General features: G+C 30.6%; 1 protein-coding gene across 1 annotated transcript; it reads left to right on the forward strand.

Annotated features, from left to right (window-relative positions):
- The first annotated feature begins 15,348 nt into the window (after positions 1-15,348).
- LRP1 (Lateral root primordium (LRP) protein-like protein) lies at positions 15,349-17,611 on the forward strand. Its single transcript, XM_088121000.1, has 2 exons — positions 15,349-16,950; positions 17,077-17,611. The coding sequence occupies exons 1-2, from the start codon at positions 16,203-16,205 to the stop codon at positions 17,436-17,438; spliced, it is 1,110 nt and encodes a 369-aa protein (XP_087977126.1). The 5' UTR covers positions 15,349-16,202; the 3' UTR covers positions 17,439-17,611.
- Positions 17,612-17,682: the final 71 nt, after the last annotated feature.

The following is a 17,682-nucleotide window of genomic DNA, read 5'->3' on the forward strand; positions in this document are numbered from 1 at the left end:
CTGTAATTTTTTTCTCTAAAATGGTAAACTTGTAGAATTTTATTTCTGGAATTTTATTTTATTTTTTAAACAAATATCCAGTTGTTTGACGGAGTAAACGTGAAAGATAATTAAATTAAATATGAGATACTTCTTCAAAATATATTTGACAAGATATTGTGAATTTTTTTTAATACAACATGGGTGAGTGAGGAATATGTCAAGTACCGTCTACTATAGCAAGATATTTATGAATTGATTTGATTCTATGGTTAATCTTTAATTTAAGTTAATTTCTCCAACATGAACTTAGTTTAATTGATCAAGGTATTATTCTCAGAGTTTAAATACATACTCCCTTTACCCATTTAAAAAAAAAACTAATTTTCATATTAAAAAAACAATCTCGTGTATTTTTTTTTTCTTTTAACCATTATAAATTTTGTAGAAGTGCCCAATAAAAGGACGAGATAAATAGCCAAAAACTCGTAAAATTGAAAAAGAAAACCAAAGAAAATGCAACAACCTGGCTCTAAAAACAATAAAGAGCAACTACAATTTTGCTTTTTAGTTATCCAGTTAGTAAAAATATATATCAACCATTACATAATTCAAAAGGAATTTCAGACCAATCTCTTTTTTTTCATGCTCGTTTAAATATCCCTTATTAGGTGATTATATAAATCATCGCCATTGAACATCCAACTAAAAATTTTGGCTCTAATAAATTTAACAATTAAAATTTTATAGTTTAGGCTAAAGGCCAACTATCTATAATTGCATCACAATTCACCACATAATCAATAAACACCACAACATTTTTAAATACAAGTTATTTTCACTATCAACATATTATAATTAAAATGTCATATTTATAATTAATTTTACAATAATACATATTCTTGGAGATTCCCCAGTGATGATTTTTGAGAAAACAAATTGTCATGAGGCCCAACCCATATATAACTCACGAGCTCGTCGTTTGGATCGGTTTCTATCAGTAAATGGGCCTACTATTGGGCTTGTATACAAAGCCGGGTCCATGACGGGCCTGGGCCCATATAATAATATTGGAAATGAGACAGATTGATGATTTATATTTAAAAAATAATAATAGAAAAGAAAAGGGCATATCGAAAGAGACGAGGACTTTGAGGAGAATGTAGGTTTGTATTATGGGGGAACGTGAGCTTGGCTTCTGAAATACAAACATTTCTCAGATCTAGAGCTACCGTCCGTGACCATTCTAGATTCTGAACCACCACCAAAATTCTGCCACGTGCTCCATCCTTCTAAACCCTATTGCCTCCCTTCTGCGCTCTACGTCTGTCATCTAGGGTTTCCTCTTCACTAACCTACTAAAATTACAGTTTTGTTTTTAACCAAAAAAGAAAATCCAATTTTTGTCTAAAATAGCATCTCATTTTTCCATCAATTTTTAAATAATCATCGAAAGAAAAAGTAAGAGAAAAAACAATTATTTTCACTAAATTTTGGATTTTAAAAAATTGAAGCTTGAATTCAGTAATACAACTAGTATGGATTAAAAATTAATTTTCGGTCCTCTTATTTTTATTGAACTAACAACCAATTTAGTATGAGACGAATTTAGTTTTTGTACTTTATAATAGATAATAATTTTGTTTATAAACTTTATTAACATAACAATCTAATCATTTTAGTTTAAATTTTGTATTAATATGAAATTTGGCAATACTCAAACAAAAAATTATTAAGACCATTACCCATTCAGGGGAAAAAAAACACATATGTTATCATGAATGTACTATATTATTAACTACAAATCATTAAACAAATGACTGGTAAGTAGCTGGAGGAAATCAAATGACAATAAAATATATAAAGGGCAGTCTAATGATTAATATTTAACTATAGATGTTAATTTAGAAAATAAAATAACACAAATAAAAATAACCAAAAATTCCTTGTGTTTCGTAATCAACTTATTAAGACATATTTATTTTGACCAAAAAATTGTTCGAATTTCCATCTCGCATATTATTGAATTTGTACCATTTATGACCCTAGAATTTTATAACTTTAAACTCCAACAATTATTTAAATAAACTAATTGTAAAATCATTACATCAAATAATTAATGTTGTTAATAGACCTATAAAATTGGCTTGACCAAACCAATTTGTAATTATTAAGATTATTACAACTAAACCTTAAACATTGACATTTTAAAATAATTACGAGGTTGTCGCAGCCACACCCTCAATAATTTTAAATTATTGCAACAGACCCCAACAACCAATAAAGTCATAGCATTAAGATTTAATCACAATGACTTGTAGTTCGGTAGAAACAATAGTTAAAATAAGCAAGGTTATTGTTGCAACTATAGTAAACTATTTTGTTGAAGAGTAGGATGTAATTATTGTATTTGTGAACAAACCCATATAAACTAAATAAAAACCAATTTATAGGTTAGAAACTAAATAGGGTATTTTTAATTAATGGACCAAGTTAATAATATTAAACCATCCGTACCTACTTGAAAATTTAACCCAAAAAACACACGAGCTGGTTAGTTACGAAATTCTTGTAGTTTGTCAAACGTACATTTTGGCTACCATGACTTAAAATTACTTTCAAATGGTTTCTTATAATATAGTAAAATAATGTAAATTATTATTTGCATTATTACAATACTGAATATATAATGCATTCTTTATTGATGGTACAATCATCACTGTTTTCTACACGGTGACTAATAATATACTAATAATATTATGTTACTGACTCTAAAGCGAATACAAGTGGTTTATTTCTTACTCGTAAAAGATAATTTAGAGATTTTTGGTAAAATATAGTTAAATAAGAGACACAAATATAAAGACGTTTAAAATCATACAAGTTAAATTAAAACTCAAATCAAAATTTCAAAAGTTACAGACCTCTTTATAACAATTTGTATTTTTAACTTTTAAGATGTATTTTTTTAAAATAATTTTCTTGGTATGTTTTTCATATTTAACCAAAAAATATAACGCGCGCACAATAATTGTTGACAACGTTGAGAAATAAAAATAACTAAAAAAACCATGAATTTATTTTAGATATTTAAAAATTAAATAATGAACTGAAGAAATATGGAAGTTTAAATATCTAAAATAAATTCATGGTTTTTTTAGTTATTTTCGTTACTATTACCGCGTTTATTTTGGTTATCTATTTTCAATTTGCATTCATTTTAATAATTACATTCTCAAAATATCTACTTGTTCATATTTTTATACGTATTTACAAAGTTCTAAAATAAATTTTATACCTATTAAAAACTTTTTATTGTAAAATTGCGGCTACATCTCAAACAAAAATTTCTGAAATTTTAGTTAGTGAAATTAAGTTTGATGCTTTTTTTTTTCTTTTTTGATTAGAAATGTGATCTGAAAATTATGAGATAAAGAATATATAAATAAAATTTAAAATGAATGAAAATTCAAAATCAACTTTTAAAAAGTAGAGTAACGGAATCGTTAAAAATTCTTAAAAATGGTTAGATTAAATTGGTAAATTAACCTTTGTAACCCCCAGGAAAAAAAAAAAAGAATGGGCAAAAAAGAAAAAGAAAGAGAAGTTGAATATAGGAGGGAGTAGGGGAAGAAGAGTAGAGGAGTAGGGGAATGGGGGGTTCGAGTTAGCGTAGGGTTCACTTTATGGCAGTCATATTTCACGCTAAAACGAAAAAAAAAAAAAAAAAAAGTGGGACCCACCCACACCCCCATAAAAAGAAAATAATAATAATAAATAAATAAAAAGCAAGAGAGAGAGAGAGAAAAAGGGCATAAAAAAACAAAAAGTACGGGAATTGAGATGAAGATCTCGCCTCGCGGGGGGCAACGTCGGTTTTCAGGGCTCGAGGCCGACCTCTGAATAAATAAAATCCACAAATATTAAACACGACAACATCTCTCCTCTTATACACATACATCCTTTTCTTCCCACCGTCGCATCACGGCGGCGTGGACTCCACGCTCGTTTTCATTTTCTCCGGATTACTGCGTGTGCGTCACGCGCTCAGCTATCGTGTGGCCGGGAGGGGAGATTTATGGTGCTCTGATCACTGATGATTCTGAGACCGCCGCTTTCCTTTCTTTTCTTCTCTGTTTTTTCCTTTCTTTTTTTCTTTTCGGAATAATTTAATTGGAATTAAAATATGTGAGAGATGTGAACCAATAATTGGCGCTATTCCGGCATTCGTTTGTGGATTTGGGATAATATTCTTTTTTTATTTTATTTTAAAAAATTAATAACTATTTTCTAATTATATTTTCTAGGATACGTGTGGCTCTTCTCTTCTTGTTTAGCTGTGTTTATTTAAGGCCTGTTCTTTAATCTACGGATCTCTTTGTTTAATAACTATTAATTTTTTTATTTATTGTTTTCGTAAAAATAATTATATTTTTAATAATACTAAATACAATTATTCTTTTTTAATTAAAAATAAAAAACAATAAATAGAAATATTATAAAAAAGACGCTTAACTAATTTGGAACTCTTAGAGCACAGGACAAATTCATATTCAATCTTTATAATAAATTATCATTCACATCTCAAATCTACCTCTATAAACTTGTATGTATTTGTTTTTATCGATCTAAATCTCTAATTTTATGTAGTTTACTAGGTTAAAATATGCCTCTTTGGTAATTATTTTATTTTATTATTTTTATTTTTAAATATTAATTTATAAGTACCACTTTCATCAATATAATTTTGTAATTGCTATCTAATTTTTTAAAGTCATTTTCAAAATATAAGTTAATGGTGAAATATAAGCGTAACTTTTAATATATTGTATAATTTAAATAGGTATATTTATTATTTGGTATTTTAGTTTTAAAAAGTTATAATTACATGGAGATACATTAAATTATACATATGTGTAGTCATTGTCAACATTATTGATTGAATGCTAACCCGTCAATGCAATCAAATAAATTATTGACAAGTTATTTCAAATGCGTTTATTGCATGGACTAAATATTAAACATAACCTATAATTAATCTCTTTTTAAATTTAAGCGATGTAATTAACACATTTTTAAACTTAACTGGAAGATGAGCTTAACTGAATCCTATATTCGAATACATTGCGAAGAAATTGATATATATATATATATATTATTTTAAGTGAGAACGAAATTGATACATTTTCAAAATTAAATTTAAAAAATGCCCACAAACAAATCAGTGAATCAATAAAAGTCCTCTAAAACAAGCGAAAAAGTGTTAGACCCGCAAAAGTCCCAATCCTAAAATAAAGGAAAACAATCAATCGAGTTTGAACAATAAATTTTTTCAATTATTTATTCTATGAGTTTGTAATTTGTTCTGTTCAGTTTCATTTTCATCCTAACAAAACTGAGGTTTCAACAACAAAATACCAAAAATAGAACTTAAAAAGAAAAGTCCAAGATAACCATAATTACCAGAGGAAAGCAATACTAATTACTAACCATAATTATTGAATTTTGGGATTTTATTGAACGAACTTGAAATTCAAAATAAGGGTTTGAAAGAAATTATTATTTGAAAGAATAAATTTATAGGATTAATTATTATGGAGGGGAGAAGAGCGAACGAGAGAGGAAAGGGAGGGGGCCATCCCGAGAAGGAGGACGTTGACACGGAGCTCGAGTTAATAAAATGGAGACTGGAGAGCAATAATAGAGCCCCAAAAAATTAACCAACCACCGCAAAATTCATAATCTTGATTTGTGTCGCTAAATTAAGTTCGTGTTTACCGACTTATTTTCATTTTTATGATCTATATATTTTTAATTTTTCTTTCATTTTTGAAGTATGTTAAAATTTTATAAATATGAACTAAAATAAACGTTTCAAAAGCAAAAAAAATCAAAATACATTAAAAATGAACCAAAATATTATTTGGTCATATTAAATAAAAATCATAATTTTATAAATACAAAACTCAGTCAAATCTATTGAAAAAAAGTAAGTTGAATGAATTTTCTCTATTTATCCATATAATTTGAAATAAATATTTATTGTTAACTCTTTCATTAAACATTTACACTATCTAATATATGCAAATTCGTTTGAAATCGGCTTGAAAGGCAAGTTTTGAGTAGACATAATTTTCAAAGTTTTTATGTACATTAAATTTGTTTAAAAAGCTAATAAGTTTAAGAACAAAAGGAACATAGTTTAAAGAGGTTTTTTTTTACTCTTTTTTTTTTTTTTTTTGTTTATTTGAAGTAGAATCTAACTTTGAGTATGTGTGTGTTTGGAACTGTTGGTTAGTCAACTGTGAGGTTGGGGTTTGGGCGGTGATGAGAAATATTTGTCACATCTCCACTTAACTCTTGATGGGACACCCGACATATATTTCTTATTTCTTTATCATTCTTATTTATATAAAAAAAACTCTTATTTCATTCTAACACATAATTCATTATTTTTCATTATTTCTTCGTTGATTATTTTCCCTCCTTCAATGAATGCATAAATATTATTTCTCCTATTTTCATCGATAAATTATTGTTGGAAATGATAAAGTGTATTGAAAGAACTTTTATAGTTTTAGAAAAAACTTTTATTTCTTTTTAATTATTTGAACGTTACAGAATTAATTAATGTTTTAATTAATTAATTAATTAATTTTGTTTTGTAATATTTTAATTAATAAAGTTAAAACGCTTTTACTTTTATCTTTTTAAAATCAAATAAGGTTTGCTTACGTACGCGAAAAAATGTGATGAGTTTTTGACGAAATTGAGCGTGTTCTTCGATTCCATCCGGCTCCGGCGAGTGCACGTCTGAGTTCGGAGTTGTGTTAACCTTTGGGAGCAACCGGCGTACATACGATTTAGCATCGTGGTCGTGCCGAAATTGCTTTCAAGGCAATGATTCAACCATGGCACAACAATCGTTTTTCATCTCATTTCTCGATCAGTTCTTACAAATTATTTTTTTTTTTTTTTGAAAAATTCATCAATGAATTCTTGGAATAATTATTAAACAAACACATTTAATATCAAATATTCACTGCTTCCAAGTTTCCAACTTACAAATCATGAGACATGGCTTAATGGTCGAAGTACCTTGCTCGTAAAAATGCTAGAGGTTCAATTTTCTATCTCCACATTTGTCGTACTAAGAAATTCAACATATAGATTAAAGTTAATGCATGAACTAAAAATTACCAATATATTATTTTCAATTTAGTCTTTAAATTTTTTGTTTGACGAGATTTAATTCATGCAATTTCCAAATTGGTAACAATTTAGTGTATAAACTCCAGCATGAATCGTTATATGATAAAAGTTGATACTTAATTTTGAGATTTTTCATGATGGAGACTAAATTATTACATATTAAAATTAAGACAATAAATGTATTTATAAAGTACAAACACTACATTTTTATATGATAAAAATTGACACTTAATTTTGAGATGTTTTAACATTAGGGACTAAAGTATAAATACCAAATTTGTTTTTTTAAACCAATGAAACAAAATCTATAAAATGTACCACGAAATTAACAAAAATATGAAATTACAATGAAATAGCATATGATCTGTAAACAATAACTATTTATGAATTTATTATAAAATTTGAAAAGTTATTTATTAGAGAGGGAGTCACTTGTGTCACTTTCATTTTGAGCTAGGAGAGCCTTTTTAGGCTAGAAGAAGTGTGGTGTTGGAAGGGGAGGGAATTAATAATTATTTGATTTAGCCTTTTTTTGTTTTCCTTCCCTTTAAGTGGCCTTAATTGCTTCATTAAGAGAGACTTTAAAAAGATAGATTCCATAATGATACACTTAATTACATTCCCCACCTATCTCTTCCCAAACTTAGCCCCTATAAATCACATTCACTTCAATAACCCAATTTCAAACCCCACTTATCTCTTCTTTCCCCTTTTAAAAAACCTCTTCCAACATCGATGATGATTAACAACTTTTCAATGGTGTTCATTTTGTGGGAATTTTGAACTAATTGAAATAGCTTTCTTTTTAGACCTCAACGATTGGATATGTTACGCGCGTGAGTTATTTTCATAACTGAGTCATCTTTTTTATCTCTCAATTCTAATTTATGCGGTAGTTTTCTTGATCTCGCCGTAGGGTATACTATTTTCCTGGTAATATATGTTGGAAAAATCGTAAAATATGAATTGAAATTATGCTGTGCCGTGGAAAAAAACAACTATCTTGAAAGCGAAATTCTGACTCAACCGTGGTACAATCGAGATTCAACCATTCGCCCCCCAAGGTTAACACAGCAACTCCGAGACACGTGCCCTCATAGTTGGGAGTTGGAACATATACTGCAATTATCCAGAAACCATTAAAACGATAAAGAAAAAGTAGCTCCTTTGAAACCAAACCAAACCTCAAAGTAAATTTATATTTTTAGTGGTTTTAAAAATAAGTAAGGTTAAAATTAGTAAATACAGTTGAAAATAGTAAATAAAATCATACAGGAAAACAAATAAAAAAATAGAAGAAATGATTTCAAGGTGCTCATGCATCTTTACATTTTCATTTGTTTAAGAGAGATGTTAGACGTTAGGACAACACTCTAATTAATTTTCACATTTATATGATTTTATGATCAAAAGTTATTTAACATATATAATTAATTTAAATATCTTTTCACAACATTTTAATTGCGTGCAACTCAGCTTAATTTAATTAATATTTTGTTTTATATGTTGACTATACAAACCATACAATTACGATGAAGATTTAAAATGAAATATTAAATTAGTATGAAATTACGTTGACATGTGATTGAAATTTAAATCTTTTGTATTAAATTAATTTAAGTAAGTCACTTTATATTCCATGGTAATATTGAAATTATTGATGCATAATTTGAATTAGAGCTACAATGTTTTATGTTTTGAAGACACATTTGCATAAATAAGAGATCGTCCATTTTATTATAGCTGAACCTAAATACGATAATTTCACTAGAAATAGAAATGTTATTTAATTATTATGTATTCTCAAAAATAAGTATGGCAAATTAAACCACACAATCAAAAGTAGTAAAAAATATTTCCGTTTTCTAATTCAAATAATAATTTTGTTGTGAGAGTAAAGAGATTTGAATTCATGACATCTCAATTAGAAACAAGTCTCAGTTCCACTAGTTCAAATAATAATTTTGTTAACCAACCATTTATTTGTTTAAAAATATTACCATATTTCAATTGGATGTGGCCCATTATAATATGAATCTAAATGAAGCGCAATAATTGCAAGATTAGCTTAAAATAATCAAATCAATATAAAAGAAAGAATATTATATTATAAATAATGGTTGAATTATTTTGATTAATAATAATTGGCATAAAAGTTGGAAAAACCTGCGGCAAATAGAGCGGTAATAAAGCGAATGCATGAGGATTACTCCATGTAATAATTTATTTTATTTTTAATTAATTAATTAAAAAGTTTAAAATATTAAACAGAATCATGTCGTTTTATATTATATTTATTTTTTTAATATTGTTATATACTTTACAGTTGCATTATTTAATATAAATCACATAAATGGGGCGTTTTTTCCTCCGTTGTACGGACACGCCTTGGAAATGCACACTCTCTCGAACCCACACCACACATAAGTGGGGCACTTTTTTTTTTCTTTCTAATATTTAATTTAATTTTCCTTTTTAGCTCCATAAGTGGGGCACTTTTCCCCTTGTTTATTTACTGTATTTTTCTATTATAACCATTAATTGTTAGTTTGATGAAGTTTAACCTTTAACTTTGATAAATATTGCAATTACAACATTTGTTCAACTTATGTTACATTTATCTATTAATTTTAATTAGATGGATAAAAATAAAATCTTGAGCATAATTAAATTGGTTAAGGTATATATTTAAAAAAAAAAAAACTCAAGATTTGAATCTCCACCTCTACTTATTGTTGAGTTACAAAAAACACTCCAATAAATAATTTAAGTTGAAATAAATAGATTCAACTAAAAAAATAGAGAGAACAAAATCAACCATTTACTTGAGCAAATTAGAGTATAGCTCAATTGGTTATGATAGATATATGTCAATTATCGTTGAGTTACGCTCGCTTTGACGATACCTATCTCCGATTAGAAGATCGTAAGTTTGAATCTCCCAATCTGATACATTGTATAAAAAAATGTTTTACTCAATTTAATGTCACAAAATTAAACTCACCAATTTGATCCAACAATCCATCAATTGTACCAAAGGTCTCTATTGAGTGCTTTTTAACTATTTATCAAATGAAATTATAAAAGGAATTAAAAATTACAAAATTTATCCAAATTTAAGATCTAATTTTATGAAATTAAAAGTTTAGAGTAAAAATCGAATCAATTTGTCAAGTTCAAAAGTAAAAATTAAAATTAAAATTTTCACCCCATACAAACCTACCCTAAATAAAAGAACTACGTGTCGGTTTGAGTGATGCCTAAATTCATGATTTATATTACCTCATCATTTTTGTTTCGCATCGATGTATCTCATCCACGTAATTAAATATGTAAGACCCTATCATTTGATTCAAATTTTAAAGATTTCATTCATATAATTTTAATTTTACTTGTCATGACACTACAATTTCAACTCCGTAACTCGGCATATAAATTAACTTGTATATAAGATTGTCGACTCTAAAATTTTAAAATACACATATTGACTTCAAATTTTACAGTTGTAATAGAAAGGAGACTTTAGGCATACTCATACAAGAATATACTTAAAAAGGTTAAATGCAAAACAAAGTAGCTAGCATTGTTATAATTAAAAATTCAGAGGTAGAGGAAGGGAAGCATTATTAAAGCAAAAGTTGACTTTTAGAGGATGTGGAATGATACAAAAAAGAGAAATAATAGGATGGATTTGGAAGTTACATTATACACCATAAGAGTAGAAAGTGGTGGGATGAATGCTAAAAATGGCATGATGGAGAACCAATGCCCATAAGCACCACCATAGCTTACAAAATTTATTTGTATAAAAGGAAAAAAGTGGTCCTTTTTTTTTCCACACTTGTTTCTAATTTTCAAAACTTCCCCCAAAATGGACCCATCTTCCCTAAATTGCACCAAAAAAATGTCAAAATTATGCAAAGGGCCTTTTTGATTTATACCTTGTTGGAGAGTTGCACATTGGTTGGTATTGGGCATCTTTTGAAAAAGACCCCATTCAAAATTCCACACGCAATTCAATTCATCTTTGTGTGTGTATAAAATAAAGATAAGAATCAAAGTTTGTATATTTTGTGTCGATCTGAACGTAATTTAAGTAGTCAGTAGTCATTAGTATTGTTGTTAATTCTCTTTTAAACTTGTTTAATCTAATCATGATATGTGCCAAATTTGTCCGTTGATTTGAGTGTTTTACAGATGGTTTGAAAACAAAGTGCAAACGATATGAGATGAATTAAGGAGTGATTTTTTTTAGTTGATTAAAATAATTTTGAATTTCATTGCATAATTTTGTTCGAAGTCCATAATTATTTGAGTTTGATTCAAAATTACATAAATACGATTTCAGACTTAAAATTTATAATATAGATCTTGAAAAGTATGAGAAAAAAAAAACCTATTTTCAAAGTTTAGTATTCTTTTATATAAATTATTTGGTAATGCCATATTATTATTCTAGAAATAAATTAGGAATCCAACCACATCCCTCCTCAAAAAGTTGGAGATGCTCCATTTATACGTTCTAAAAATGACGGGAGAGAATTTCTTTCAATTATATATTCAATATTGGAAATAAAATTGAAAATAATCGTGATTGACATATAATTATCTTTTTACCCAACAAAATTCAATTTAATCTTTCCAACCATTCACGTGTAATTCATTCCACAAATTACTATATCTATATCATATCATCTTTATCTTGAGTATCGCATTAACATTATTTCATCAATAATATTAACAAAACTAAATATAACTCAACATGAACTCAATGTTATAACTGAAAACATGGAAAACTTTCAGAAGTAAATTAATGAAATTTAAAATATAAAAATAAGTTATTTTTAAGGGGGAAAAAGCAAGTGGGAGGTAGAGGGGTAATTAAATGAGGATGAGAAGTGAGAATAAAGGGAAGAAGTATTTGGTGAAGGGGAAGATTCGTGGCCCCAAAGCCAAGCCAAAGGACCAAAAGGTGCGGCTAAGGCCATTAGAGCTTTTCAGCTTTCTCTTTCACGTCCCCCAACAATCCCTAGTTTAACCCTACTCAATTTTAATTTCTGTTTTACTTTTACTCATTTTGTATCAACTTAAAATTTTGGTAGCTTGAGTTTCAACGAATGCTTCACGCGAACACTACAATCAAATGAGATATATGCATCGGTGTGGTGTTAATAAACTCTGATGTAATACGTTTAGTTGAACTAGCAAGAAGTAATGTTGTGAAATAAAAAATATACATTCACATCTAAGGCCTATCCACAGGTTGGCTCAAATGAACTTGTTCAATCCAGTTGAGTTTGGTACGGGCCGATCAACTTGACCCAAACGATTTGACTCAGGTCGCTTCTTTGACCTAAATTAAGTTGAGCATAGTACCATTTACCCTTAACAGTTTTTGACATTAAGATGGTGGTACAAATATTATATGAGGTAAACTTTTGTTTAATAGCTCCATGTGTTGTTGTTTTTTATTGAAACGATATTTGTTAGACTATAAGAAATCAAGTTAGGTACTTTTTTGTTAAACTAAATTTTAACGAGAGAATTCGTTAAAATTGGAGAGACTGAAATTAGCAGACTTTAGGATCAAACCGTAAACCAAAGAAAGACTTTTGGAATCAATATTGTGTTTTAAGTTTGTAACCGCCTTGAGATATTATTTGTACTCTGTAAAAATTATGAAGGTATCTTACCTTCTTTGACAACTATTTCTTTGGTTTTGGTTTCATCTCTTTGTTAAGACTGCCCATGGTAAATTTTAATGTCTGATTGTGGGTTGATTAAAAATATGAGAGAGGGGTATTTAAAAGTTTTAAATAATTAGATTTGTAAATAGTAAAATGTGTGATTATTATAATAATGAGGGATTGATATTTTATCATTTTGTATGACCCTACTTTGCAAATGAGAGAGTGAAATCATTTCTTCCCAATAGGCTACATTCATTGTATGGACAAATGTAACTTTAATGAATTGAGAGTGTACTTTTTTAGGGTAAAAATATATTTCATATGATCTTAATTTTTGCTTCAAGATTTACCTTATATTTTGTCCTAATGTTATTCCCTTAATCATAATTCTTTTAAAAACAACCGTTATTTTTAACACAATTGTTCATTTATATGCTAGATTATGGGCAAAATACGTGTAAATGCACTGAAAATATATATTTTTTTCAATTCTCTCTCATTTGTCAAATATTTAATGGTGGTAAGGACAAAATTACTAGGAGTCGAATTTTGCTCTTATAAAATATGCATTTGCTAAACAATCCATTCATTTTTAGTTTTTGTTTTTTTTGTTATTTTTTCAAAATCTTTTTCATGCATTAAGCAATTACCTTTTTAGCAAGATATACTTATTCAATTAGGAAGTTTACAAAAAAAAAAAACATAATAAATAAGTCATTAGAAAATAAAATCATTACCCAAAAGTGCCCAAATTCTCTAATTTTATTAAAATAGATGAACAGACAGATAAAGTATTTTTTAAAAAGAGAGGGTTCAATGTATGATTTACTGAAATTGAAAAAGAATGTATGATTACGTACTGAAAAATGTACGATTATAAAATTATTATATTTTAAAAAAATTCCTAATATTTCTCAAAAATTAACTCGATAATCGTACTCTATTATTTAGTTAATATGTACTGTGAAACCAGCAAATAACAATTGATTCGTTAAAATTTAAATAATTACAAACGAAATGCTCTCCATTCAGTGCATGTATGACGTGGAAACAACATAGAAATCCTCGTGTTACTCTAGCTAGATCGTTTATATTCATAATTTTAGAAATAAATCAAACTTTTTTTTGAGAATAGAAACAAATCAAATTTTTTTAGAATATAAACAAATCAAATTAAAATATAATTTTAAAATACCAAGAAAAAAAATATATATAATGGGTTGAAAGAAACACCCTAACTCAGCCCTAAAAAAAATTAAATCCTTTCATTAAAGTTTAACTAAAGTCAGTTATAAAAATAGAGGATAGCTCAACCGTAATTAACATATATCTCGAGTTCGATTCTCTATCCTTGTACTAAAAAAACCAACCGCAAAAATTAATTAGTACTAAAACAAAATCTTGAATTGAGAGAGACTCTGTGTGGCAAATTTTTGGTCAAGTCAAGGTATTAGTGGCCATTATTTGTATTTTTGTTGGATATAACCCAAATATAAAACGTGATACACAATCTAGGGTATAACTAATATCATTCTTAAAATTACCAAAAAAAAAAAAAATTCCAATTTACATGCTAAATATATAATTTAACCTAATTATTTTTTTAGGTAATTTGGTACTAGTGATCCTTGAAGTTTACATTTGATTATTCATCATTTAATGGATCTACGCATATCTGTTTTTCAACAAAAAAAAAAAAAGATCTATAGCTAAGGATTCAATCTTTAAACATCTTTTACAATAAGATTTAAATAATTAAAAATTTTAAACTACAAAGGATATTGTTAAATATTAAAATTTAGGAACTAAACTGGCGATAATATATAAATTAAATTGTTACAAATTAAGGTGGAAGGACTAAATTATCTAATTAAAACCAGAAGGATTAAAAGTAAATTTTAACCTATTGTTTTTAAAAAAATTTTGAAAAACAATCCTCTAGTCCTTCAACCCTACATACAGATATTTTTTCTTTTAAAATAATTACACTTGTAATTAATTGCAGTGTTTGAGACAGGTGTTATAAAGAAACAAATAATGCTAAATGCATTATCCCTTTTTTTGTTTGATTTCAAAATCCAACGTATTAAGAACACGCAGGTTGGTTAATAATAATAATAATAATAATAATAATAATAATAATAAAATGTGAATTAAATAGGTTGAATTAAAAAGGGGGGAAAAACAGAAGAAAGTCCGACAGAGCGTAAAAGATTTCTAGGGTTTCCGACAAGTAACACAATCCAATCGACAAAGCAGAAGGATTTGGGAGTGTACTCGCAGTGGCACTCTCTCTCTATCTCCTCTCCACGGCGCGTGGGAAGCACGCACGCGCCAAGGGGGAGAGAAGAGCGCCATGTGACTTTATTAGAGAGAGTTTAGTAAAATTACAAAAACCACACAACAAAAGTCTTTATGTTATACCCTCTCTCACTCTACTATTACTATTACTATTACTATTACTATTTGTGAGTGTTATTATTGGAGAGAGAGAGAGACGGGCAGATAGAAAGTTAGAAACCCCACCTCAGTTTCGCTTTCGAGAGAGAGAGAGAAAAAAAAAGGGTTTATAGAGAGAGAAATTTAAAGAAGAAACTGAGACTGAGAGAGAAGATGAGGAAGGAAATGGAAGGTGGAGAAGAAGAGAGATGAGGAATAGGATTGTGAATTGTGAATTCAAAGGTCGTTATTACTTATTTCTCTTTCTCAAAAAGCCAAAGTTTGTGGCAGTACTCAGTAACACCGCAGAAGCAGAAGCAGAAGCAGAAGCACAGGCATCGAAAGCAGCAGAAGCAGAAACAGAAGCAGAAGCAGAAGCAGAAGCAGAAGCAGTAGCAGTATCATCTCGTCTTTAATACCAAAGAAAAGAGATAAGAGAAGTTTTGCAAACAAGATCCAAAGCCCTCTCATTCTCATTCTCACTCACATTTCAATTCATTTCATCTGCTAATCTCTGCCCTTTTATTTTTGCCCACTTTTTCTGCCTACAAAATCTCTCTGCTGCGATTTCAGACCAGACCCCACTTCCCACATAACGCCTACATACATTGAGTTCCACGATCCCAAATCTTTTTCTTCAAACCCCAAATATATTTTTATTTATTTCTTCTTCTTCTTCTTCTTCTTCTTCTTCTTCTGGGTTTCCTGAATTATCCCCATCAGAATTCAGTTGTGGCTACTACAAGGAGGTTCCCTTCTGATTCTGGTGCTTTTGCAGACTGGGCGGCTCCGTCTTCCTCCGCCGGCCGCGCTGCCCCGGACGACCTCTCTCTCGGCTTCAATGCCGGCCCCACCGCCCCACCGACCGGACCCACCGCCACCATGTGGTCCGCCGCCCACCGCTCTCTCAACTACGGCCTCGGATCGGACATGGGAATGGTCGGCCTCCGCGACCTCTTCGTCGTCGCTCCGGCTTCCTCCTTCAACCACCACGACCCCAATCTCCTCTCCGATCCTCATTCCCTCAACGCTTCCAACCCCGCCACCGCCCTCGGCGTCGGAGTCGGCGTCGGCGTCAACGTCATTCCTCTTCTCACCGCCGGCCCCTGCCTCGGCGTCGACGAGGATAATATTTTGAGTACTAGTCGGAGTAGTACCAGAGGAGGAGGAGGGATTCAGCTATGGCAGCAGAATCAGCAGCCGACGCAGCAGTATTTGAAGAAAACGTCGTCGTCTTCGCTCGATCATCATCTCCACAATGCCTCCAACACCGATCTCGTCGCCGGCGGAATCGGCGTTTCCGGCGGTTTGGTCCCGTCCTCTTCGGCGACCACCACGTGCCAGGACTGCGGGAATCAGGCGAAGAAAGATTGTAGCCATCGCCGCTGCCGAACCTGCTGCCGAAGCCGAGGTTTCGATTGCGCGACTCACGTGAAGAGCACGTGGGTTCCAGCAGCGCGGCGGAGGGAGCGGCAACTGATGGCTGTTACAGCCACGGCGGCGGCCGGTTCCTCCGGCTCCACTTCCGGCGCAAAGAAGCCCCGGCTCATCGCCTCGCAAACCACTTCCCATACTTCCACTTCCAACACAACGCCGCCGCGGAGCCTCGATACCAGCTCCAGCCAACAAGGTCAATCGTCAAATTGGCCCTAAATTAAATTTGTTCATCAATCTTTTAGGGTTTGAAATAAAATTTTTCATCATCGATCTTTGAAATTGAGTAGGGTTTTCTTTTCGTTGAATTCGTTTGGTTCAGATGCTGGGTTTAAAGAGGCTTTGCCGGGGCAGGTACGTGCAGCGGCGGTTTTCAAGTGCGTGAGAGTCACGGCGGTGGACGACGGCGACGACCAGTACGCGTATCAAGCGGTGGTGAAAATCGGCGGCCACGTCTTCAAAGGCTTCTTGTACGACCAAGGCGCCGAGGCCGGAGATGCCTTTCCAAATGTATCTGAATTGCATTTGGGAGACGGCGGCGCCGGAGGCAGAAGCAATCGGAACGGCGGCACTTCTTCCTCCCCGCTTGTTAACCCGTCCGATGTCTACAATGCGCCCGCCTCCGGCGGCGGTGCTGCAGGATTTCTCGGTGGCTCAACTTATGGTAATCATCCAATCAGCTGATAATTTCTTCTTATTTTGCCCAAATCAATGGGAGGCGGAAGAATCAGCAACTGTGTAATCTCATCTGACTTTTCTTTCTCTTCTATTAACTAACCAATCCATTTTTATTTATGACTCATCTTTTTTGGACTCATTCTGATATTGTATATCTCATTTCTTCCCTATTTTCACCATTAATGTCCATTATCTCTTGCTGAAGAAGCCATTTCTCAACACCAAAACGTTAAATTTATGATCCTTTTAA

The sequence above is a fragment of the Momordica charantia genome (assembly GCF_013281855.1).
Source record: "Momordica charantia cultivar OHB3-1 chromosome 2 unlocalized genomic scaffold, Mcharantia_2.0 BLBB01000002.1, whole genome shotgun sequence".
In the NCBI taxonomy this organism is placed as follows: domain Eukaryota; kingdom Viridiplantae; phylum Streptophyta; class Magnoliopsida; order Cucurbitales; family Cucurbitaceae; genus Momordica; species Momordica charantia.